At 47.4% G+C, this 9,872-nt stretch overlaps 1 protein-coding gene across 2 annotated transcripts; it reads right to left on the bottom strand.

The window, feature by feature from the left end:
- Window positions 1-1,234: 1,234 nt before the first annotated feature.
- Window positions 1,235-9,647, bottom strand: LOC110535729 (pyruvate dehydrogenase [acetyl-transferring]-phosphatase 1, mitochondrial). 2 transcript variants are annotated; one of them, XM_036938587.2, is made up of 9 exons: window positions 9,545-9,647; window positions 7,605-7,956; window positions 7,294-7,461; window positions 7,002-7,213; window positions 6,544-6,625; window positions 6,329-6,423; window positions 6,044-6,212; window positions 3,495-3,713; window positions 1,235-3,304 (listed from the first exon to the last, which is right to left on the bottom strand). In XM_036938587.2, the coding sequence occupies exons 2-9, from the start codon at window positions 7,866-7,868 to the stop codon at window positions 2,924-2,926; spliced, it is 1,590 nt and encodes a 529-aa protein (XP_036794482.1). In that variant the 5' UTR covers window positions 7,869-7,956; window positions 9,545-9,647; the 3' UTR covers window positions 1,235-2,923. The 2 variants fall into 2 exon arrangements, with proteins under 2 accessions (XP_036794482.1, XP_090045657.1); XM_090189531.1 differs by lacking the exon at window positions 9,545-9,647 and adding an exon at window positions 8,818-9,389.
- Between the last annotated feature and the right edge of the window lie 225 nt (window positions 9,648-9,872).

Raw genomic sequence — 9,872 nt, 5'->3', positions numbered from 1 at the left:
CCAGCCTTAACACAACAACACGGTCCAATAACACCAGCCTTAACACAACAACACGGTCCAATAACACCAGCCTTAACACAACAACACGGTCCAATAACACCAGCCTTAACACAACAACACGGTCCAATAACACCAGCCTTAACACATAACAACACAGTCCAATAACACCAGCCTTAACACATAACAACAACAGTCCAATAACACCAGCCTTAACACACAACAACAACACAGTCCAATAACACCAGCCTTAACACACAACAACAACACAGTCCAGTAACACCAGCCTTAACACACAACAACAACACAGTCCAATAACACCAGCCTTAACACATAACAACAACACAGTCCAATAACACCAGCATAAAGAAAATAGCCCATAAAGTACCCTCCTTCCAAACACAACCTTACTTGACTTCAGAAATACACACATTATGCCAGTACGACATGCTGAGAATTATAAACACAATACCCACTGACACACACGATGCAGGTATGCACACACACAAACTAAACACACAAATTTCCACTATCAAAACAAGTCTATACACCCAAACGCATAGATTGGTAACTAAGGACAGAAAAACCTAGGAGAATAACAGTCCTACCTAGAGGTCACTGAATCAAATAAATTAAACACGTGTGCATGCGGACATCTCAGTCATATTTCTGTGTAAGGGATCTTCCAATAAGGTTCAATAACTACTAGCGCCATCTCGTGACTGACAATGGACATGTTTGAGTTACTACTCCGCAGAATGAGTGCAGAGTGTGAACATAATATGAACCAGACTGGTTACATTACATGGACCTTGCTATACAAGTAGCCAAAAAAAACACCACTGATTACTGATTCAACTACACAAACTAGAAGATAGAAGCTACAAAGCAATAGGGGGTTGTTGTTGGGGAGAGTGCGGAGCGAGAGGGTGAGCTGTACTCTGTACTGCCTTGGTCACTGTTGCCGACGTGTGACTAGGAGAATCTGTCAGAGAAATTACCATGACCTGAACACACACAAATACACACCAGTGTAACTTGACACCTCGCTGGCTGACCTCTGGAATGGACTCAGTCTGCCTTGACCTTCTGAGAGCACCGCGGGCACGCAGTCCGGTCTGACCACATTCCAGGGGTGTGGCAGGAGAGAGTTAAAGACAGAGGCACTGCAGAACAGCACAACCAGGCAGCAATACGTACAGACAGGCAGAACAAAATCTAACATGTGTAGTAGCCATTGTGTGTAGTCAGTGTTTTATTAAGTTTCCAAATACAAAAAAACTTTAGTCTCAAGCCCAAACAGGTAAAGACACTGTACATACATGCCTGTCACATCTCATATAATTGTGGATAAATACCTGCGACATATTAAAAGTTGCATAAATAACCTTCAAGTATTCAGCCAGCGTCCAGACAGAGCCACCTTCAGCTTTACATTCTCTCCTCTCCTAAATATACACCACCATGATATATACAACCTCATATGATGCACACCCTTCATCTGACCTATACAAGCCTAGGACCACACCATGGTTAGTGTCCTGCCAACAGTGACTAAGTCTGTCTCTGTTTTAGTCACTCCTGGAGGTTTGGCATGAACATGACAGGAGATGGTTACAGTTCAATTCCTAATTCCATGGTTACCTCAGACAGAGATCTGACACCAGGCTAGCAATGATTCACTGTTAAAAACTAAAAAGTTTACTTTCTAAAAGCATTTTTGATAGAATACACACCACGTAAGCATGATGACGTTAGTATACCATCTCCCCCCCCGTATGAGAGTATAATTGCCAAAAAACACGAGAGGTTCAACCACTATGTTCCTTTGAAACATGTATACTCTGCAACCCTAAAACAATAAACATCTGATCACACACCCCTCTCTCTCTCCTCTACAGAATACCAACACTCCTTCAGTCTGCTGTAGAATCTCTCAGACACACTCAGCGCATAACAAACCTGATTCCTGTGGGTGAGTAGTTGTGATAGAGGTGTTAGTGCTGGATCTAAAGCCTGCACACTACGTAGCTCTACTGGTTCCTATCTTAGTGACGCCGTCTGTCTCAGAGCAATAACATCTGCTTTATAGACACATGCAGTTATTCCTCTCGAAGGTTGACAAAATAGACAATGTTTGAAATCAGATTAAAAACATTTTAAATAAACATTATTCAAAATATAAGATAACAAGAAGTGTGCCTGGGAGCTCTTGGCTGTCCGTCTGTAACAAGTAAAGGACACTGATCCATCCAATGACAGAACAGAGACAGCCCTACTATGTAACAGCAGAGCCATGCGGTAGAGCCAGGATGGAGGCCAGTTGCAGCTCTAGAGCAAGACAGATGCTGCAACTGCACAGCACACAATCTGTGATATGAAATAGGGAGGGATGTTTGTAGAGGAGTAGACAGGCCAGATTGAACAAACACAAAGGCTGCCACTGTATCATTACCTCAATGCTCAGACAACATAGTTATAAAGCAGCAAACTCTTTAGGCACAAATGAAAGTGTCCTATGGGCAGAGACTGTGACAGAGCAGAGAAGCAGAATGCTGCAGGGAGGTTGATCAAATATCCTTTAAAAAGCTTCATACACACACAAGACTCAGAAAAGAGCCAACTTGTGATCAGTATCAGCAAGCATTTCAACAATCCACATGACCAGGACTGTGTGCTCACATGTGCACATACTGTACACGCACCTCTTCAATAACAATCCTAAAATAAGGAGTCTGAAGGTTGGCAGTCCTCCCTCTGCAGGGTTAGTCCATTAACAGTATGTTTTGTGTGTGTTTGGTAAAATAAAGATGAGACGTTAACCATGTGTCTGTAGCAAGACCCAGTCCTCACTGGACCTGTTTATCCTCCTAGAAAGTCAACTTCCTGTTCATGTCCACGTTCCCCTCTGATAGGCTGAGCTGGCTCAGGACTCCCCCCCTTGGCGCTGGTGTCCAACCACGTGGGGGTTGAACTGTGTGATGATGATGGTGATGTCATCGCGGTACATGCGGGCCAGTTCCTCAGGCAGAGACAGCATCTTGGACAGCGTCTCGTGGTCCACTGCTCCAAACTCATTGTTGCCCACCGCGTGGCGAATCAGGTGGGTGGCAGCGTTCTGGTCCTGGAACGCCAAGGAGGCACGGGCCTTCCTCTCAGCCAGCAGCCCCTGCATCTGTCCCAGGGTGACATGGTAACCCCCCACGGTGAGGGGCTGGCGCTGGTGGACCCCCGTTAGATACTCCCCTACGATCCGGACCACCTCCTGTCGATGGAGCGTCTCCCACAGCCCGTCTGTACCCAGCACCTGCAGGAGGAGGGACAAAGACCTGTAGTTAACTAAAGGAAACTTCTAACTACATAACTTCAGATATAGGTTTGTTTTAATGGAGCACAATGCACGTTTTTGTTCAAGAAAAGACAACAAAGCCTTATCAATCAATCAATGAAATCATGAATTGGTCAATCAGTCAATTGACCAATCCTTTGTCTCTCACCAGGAAGCGGTCCTGAGGTCGGAGGCGGTGGTGTGTGATCTCAGGCTCCGCCGTGAGGTAGGGAGGGGTGTGGTAATTGGGGGGAATGAACTTGGTGTGTTCATTGTCATGGAGCTGGTCTGGTCCTGACTCCAACACACCTCGCTGTAAGTCAATGCTCCACTTGAACTTCACATCTCCAAACGCACGGAACGGCATCAGCAGGCCCAACAACCGGTCCTGGCAGAGGGAGAGAAAGAGATAGAGGATATATGTTGGTTTTTACTTTATGTTTAACTGACCTGCTGTGCCACTGTTCTCTCTAGATGTGTAACGGTACTGACCTGCTGTGCCACCGTTCTCTCTGTATGTGTAACGGTACTGACCTGCTGTGCCACTGTTCTCTCTAGATGTGTAACGGTACTGACCTGCTGTGCCACTGTTCTCTCTGTATGTGTAATGGTACTGACCTGCTGTGCCACTGTTCTCTCTGTATGTGTAACGGTACTGACCTGCTGTGCCACTGTTCTCTCTAGATGTGTAACGGTACTGACCTGCTGTGCCACTGTTCTCTCTGTATGTGTAACGGTACTGACCTGCTGTGCCACTGTTCTCTCTAGATGTGTAACGGTACTGACCTGCTGTGCCACTGTTCTCTCTGTATGTGTAACGGTACTGACCTGCTGTGCCACCGTTCTCTCTAGATGTGTAACGGTACTAACCTGCTGTGCCACTGTTCTCTCTAGATGTGTAACGGTACTGACCTGCTGTGCCACCGTTCTCTCTAGATGTGTAACGGTACTGACCTGCTGTGCCACCGTTCTCTCTAGATGTGTAACGGTACTGACCTGCTGTGCCACTGTTCTCTCTGTATGTGTAATGGTACTAACCTGCTGTGCCACTGTTCTCTCTAGATGTGTAACGGTACTGACCTGCTGTGCCACCGTTCTCTCTAGATGTGTAATGGTACTAACCTGCTGTGCCACTGTTCTCTCTGTATGTATAACGGTACTGACCTGCTGTGCCACTGTTCTCTCTAGATGTGTAACGGTACTGACCTGCTGTGCCACTGTTCTCTCTGTATGTGTAACGGTACTAACCTGCTGTGCCACTGTTCTCTCTGTATGTGTAATGGTACTGACCTGCTGTGCCACTGTTCTCTCTAGATGTGTAACGGTACTGACCTGCTGTGCCACCGTTCTCTCTAGATGTGTAACGGTACTAACCTGCTGTGCCACTGTTCTCTCTGTATGTGTAATGGTACTGACCTGCTGTGCCACTGTTCTCTCTAGATGTGTAATGGTACTGACCTGCTGTGCCACTGTTCTCTCTAGATGTGTAACGGTACTGACCTGCTGTGCCACTGTTCTCTCTGTATGTGTAACGGTACTAACCTGCTGTGCCACTGTTCTCTCTGTATGTGTAATGGTACTGACCTGCTGTGCCACTGTTCTCTCTGTATGTGTAACGGTACTGACCTGCTGTGCCACTGTTCTCTCTAGATGTGTAATGGTACTGACCTGCTGTGCCACTGTTCTCTCTGTATGTGTAACGGTACTGACCTGCTGTGCCACTGTTCTCTCTGTATGTGTAACGGTACTAACCTGCTGTGCCACTCTTCTCTCTGTATGTATAACGGTACTGACCTGCTGTGCCACTGTTCTCTCTAGATGTGTAACGGTACTGACCTGCTGTGCCACCGTTCTCTCTAGATGTGTAACGGTACTGACCTGCTGTGCCACTGTTCTCTCTGTATGTGTAACGGTACTAACCTGCTGTGCCACTGTTCTCTCTGTATGTATAACGGTACTGACCTGCTGTGCCACTGTTCTCTCTAGATGTGTAACGGTACTAACCTGCTGTGCCACTGTTCTCTCTGTATGTGTAACGGTACTGACCTGCTGTGCCACTGTTCTCTCTGTATGTGTAACGGTACTAACCTGCTGTGCCACTCTTCTCTCTGTATGTATAACGGTACTGACCTGCTGTGCCACTGTTCTCTCTAGATGTGTAACGGTACTAACCTGCTGTGCCACTGTTCTCTCTGTATGTGTAACGGTACTGACCTGCTGTGCCACTGTTCTCTCTGTATGTGTAACGGTACTGACCTGCTGTGCCACTGTTCTCTCTAGATGTGTAATGGTACTGACCTGCTGTGCCACTGTTCTCTCTGTATGAGTAATGGTACTGACCTGCTGTGCCACTGTTCTCTCTGTATGTGTAATGGTACTGACCTGCTGTGCCACTGTTCTCTCTGTATGTATAACGGTACTGACCTGCTGTGCCACTGTTCTCTCTGTATGTGTAACGGTACTGACCTGCTGTGCCACTGTTCTCTCTGTATGTGTAATGGTACTGACCTGCTGTGCCACTGTTCTCTCTGTATGTGTAATGGTACTGACCTGCTGTGCCACTGTTCTCTCTAGATGTGTAACGGTACTGACCTGCTGTACCACTGTTCTCTCTGTATGTGTAATGGTACTGACCTGCTGTGCCACTGTTCTCTCTAGATGTGTAATGGTACTGACCTGCTGTGCCACTGTTCTCTCTAGATGTGTAAAGGTACTAACCTGTCGTACGACAGTCTTCTTCTCAGAGGGGGGGTGCTCCCCCTGGATGCGGGCCACCTCGTTCTCATTCTGGGCATTGTGGTCGTTGGAGAGCGTGTGAGCGCTGAACGAGCCGTCCTCCTCCTGGACCCCCAGCACCGCCCGGCCGTCGCCCGTGTTCGCTACATACCTACACAACCACAGTCAGAGGATTCAGACACTCAGTCAGAGCAGACAGATGGAGACCAGACAGTACATATGGGAGCCAACAGAGAGAGATCCGTGGCTGTGGACCAGAGTACGTACAGGTCGGATCCATCGATGTGAGCTACGCAGGCAGTCGCTCCAGAGAAGGCCACTCTCAGAACCCAGTAGTGGAGGAAGGAATTGGCATCTCCCACCTGGACAACACAACATAGGGATCAGCAGTACACATTTCTACCCAGGGCTGGAAACTATGGTAACACAGAGACATCATGGACAGAGGATATAAGTCAAGGGGATAGAACACGGTCTCTCACCTGAGCCTCCAGAGACAGGTCACTGTCCAGTCTCTTAAAGGCACTCAGCAACGCCTCTCTGGGCCCTAGGCTCTCCCCTGGACTGGGAACATAATCAACTCCAACATTGAATAATGACACATGTTTAATAACATTACTGATGCATCCTTATTACCCCATGCCTGTTGAGGTCTATGACTTGCTGTGTGTGTTTGTATGTGTGTACCTGCTGAGGTCTACGAGTTCATGTGTGTGTTTGTGTGTGTGTACCTGCTGAGGTCTATGAGTTCCTGTGTGTGTGTGTTTGTACCTGCTGAGGTCTATGAGTTCCTGTGTGTGTGTGTGTGTGTGTGTGTGTGTGTGTGGTGTGTGTGTACCTGCTGAGGTCTGAGTTCCTGTGTGTGTGTGTGTGTGTGTGTGTGTGTGTGTGTGTGTGTACCTGCTGAGGTCTATGAGTTCCTGTGTGTGTGTTTGTGTACCTGCTGAGGTCTATGAGTTCCTGCCAGTAGGTTCTGAGGCTGTTGAAGTACATAGTCTGTGCCTCCCTGGTGAAGTAGTCATTGGGGTGTTTGTGCCACTGCAGGATGGGGCTGAGGGGTCTGCCTGCCTCTACTGCAGACTCCAGCTCACACAGGGTCTCATGGGGCATCAAGGACATGGCTACGTAGTAGAACAACCTCTCACTCAGCGCCTGAGAAACAGACAGGTAGATGTTTTACTGCACATTAAAACTAACTCGCAGATTATACACAATGACAGCAGAAACTTTACCTGTGCACAGGCACAGCCCGCATGGCCGTCGAACACTCCCAGCAGCATCCCCCGCGTCTGCAGACAGGTGGCAGCGCTGCGCCGGTCCTCGATGGGTGCGTTGGCAGGCAGCTGGTTACTGTCGAACCCCATCACCGACGACACATTCTTACCATCAAACTCTGGAACCTAGAACCAAAGCACACACTCATATTCTTATGGTCTCAGCGCAATCGTGAAGCTGTACTCATTGTGTGTAAATGTGTGTATTGTCCGCCCCTACCTTGAAGCTGTACTCGTTGTGTGTAAATGTGTGTATCGACCGCCCCTACCTTGAAGCTGTACTCGTTGGCCTTGAGGATTGAGTTGACCTGTGGGGGGGTGAGATTGTAGCTGTGGAGGTCAGGGCTCCTCCTATAGCCACGCACGGGCATGGCTGTCGGCCATATGGGGTGGGGCTGCGACGAGGTGGGCCGGTGGGAGGTGGGGCAGCAGGGGAGCTGGCGTTGGAACAGGGAGGAACCCCAGAGCTTCGCCCAAGGGAAGCCTCGGAACAGCTGTGATGTCACGGGCATGGTGGCTCGCTCTGGGTGCATACACTCTCAGAGCACCGCCACACACACACACACTCTCAGAGCAGCGCCACACACACACACTCTCGGAGCAGCGCCAACACACACACACCTACGGGAGACAACAGGAACTGTGAGCTATTGGCAAAAATGCAGCTTGTATCATCTGTATAATTCAGTCAACACAACCACAGCTGACTATGGCATTTTGATTGTGTACACACCTCTCATTCAGTCAGTGTACATAAATTACTGACATGTAGTAACAGAGCTCTCGACAAAGGTACCATTACAGACCAATACAAACAAAAGTGACATGCAAATAACATAACGGATCAAGACAAGTAGTTCTATCTTCCAACTGTATTTATTTTGATTGTGTGGTGAATAAGGAAGCTGGAACCAGTGACCTTGCTACAAGGAAACCTCCTGTGCAATAAAGGTCTGAGCCTCTTGGCAGAGGCTTTATTATGCTTTGAGGCAGGTTGCACTCCAACAATGGAACACTGCATTCCAGTACTAGCGGACTAGTGTGACAGACTGGCACTAGGTTGCCAGGCTGTGTTACTCCATAAAAGAGCCTTGCCCCTCTACAGGGGTCAGCCACCACTAGTTTTCTGACAGACTATATATATAGTCCTGTGAAGCGGGTCTGACATTTGCTCACTCCTGAAAACCCAATCTTGTCCTACTGAACTAGATTCTCTCTAACACATAGGCTTTCCCTCTCTCTGCCCTTTCCGCCTCCTAGATTAGGACCCCAGGGAGAGGAACTACTGTTATTGTAACAGCTAATGGGGATCCTAATAAAACATGAACAAATACAACAATTACACAATAATTAAAGGGGCAATCAGCAGTTGCTAAATTAATGATATGGACCCATTGAATCTTGAAGAATAAAATTTAGAAATGCCTCGATCTTAGTTCAACTGCCACACTCCACCAGAACCCAAAATAAAAGCTTGTTTACCTTCAATGCTTGTAAAGAAACACCATATAGCCTCAAAACATGGTTAAAACTATTATTTTGATATCATGGATGGTCAGTCCTTGCATCCATAGCTCTGTCTATGAATTTGAGAGTAGATACATTTCTCCAGCCCTATCCCTCCGCTTTTTACCGAAACAGGGTCCGCGATTTCGCTTTCTGATTGACGCTTTAATCTAGCTATTTGTAGCGAAGGGGCAATGCGTGCAGCTGCTTTTGTCCGTCGAAAGAGACCCAGGCACGGCTGAAATACACGGAACCCCCGGTACTAGTTGAAATACCGCTCAAACCTCCAGTCTATGACCAGTGACCACGGCCTATCCCTGGCTAGGCCTGACTGCTACAGATTTGCCATATTGTTTACAGTACAGAGTCAGTTTTCTTTGTACTTAGATGAAATCGACATCAGTATTTTCAGAGTTCCCAATAGCAAATAATCCCAAATACAAGCATAATTAAAGCCAGCACATTGTTACGTATTAATTTGATGGGCCGACAAAGTCTACTCTACTGCTGGGTAGTAACGTTGGCTAGCGATGATCTAGCTATGCGTCACCGCAAACCAGTTTAAAACACCACTCCTCCTTCAGTCCTTGTACATTATGGTCACGGTAACAAAGCTCACAAAATATAACAGAAGTTAGTTATCAATGCATTAACACATACTGCACAAAAGTAACATGCCAAACACATTTATCAAGCCACCGACCTTATTCTCAGAGTTTACTATTTCATTTTCCTACGCTATCCACCCTCCTGCATCTCTCTCCAGCTCACAACATACTAAACGCTGATTGGCTCACCTCTCTGACAGATCTGACTGGCTTGTTAACCCTTTGCACGCTGCTGGGGGTGTGTGACATACTTTCAAGCACCAAAATGATGTCAAGATCTCTATTCATCATGAACTATTTGCAAAATAACACCCAGTGTAGTAAAGGAACAGGTGAACGGACCCTGCTGGCTGCAGCTCCTACTGGCCCCGGAGCAGAGCTGGGCCTACACTGTTATCTAGTTTTATAGCACCATAATAAGGT

The sequence above is a fragment of the Oncorhynchus mykiss genome, chromosome 2 (assembly GCF_057628025.1).
Source record: "Oncorhynchus mykiss isolate SJ-2025 chromosome 2, ASM5762802v1, whole genome shotgun sequence".
In the NCBI taxonomy this organism is placed as follows: Eukaryota; Metazoa; Chordata; class Actinopteri; order Salmoniformes; family Salmonidae; genus Oncorhynchus; species Oncorhynchus mykiss.
The sequence above is the reverse complement of the archived record's forward strand: the minus strand, read 5'-3'. Positions and strand labels throughout refer to the sequence as shown.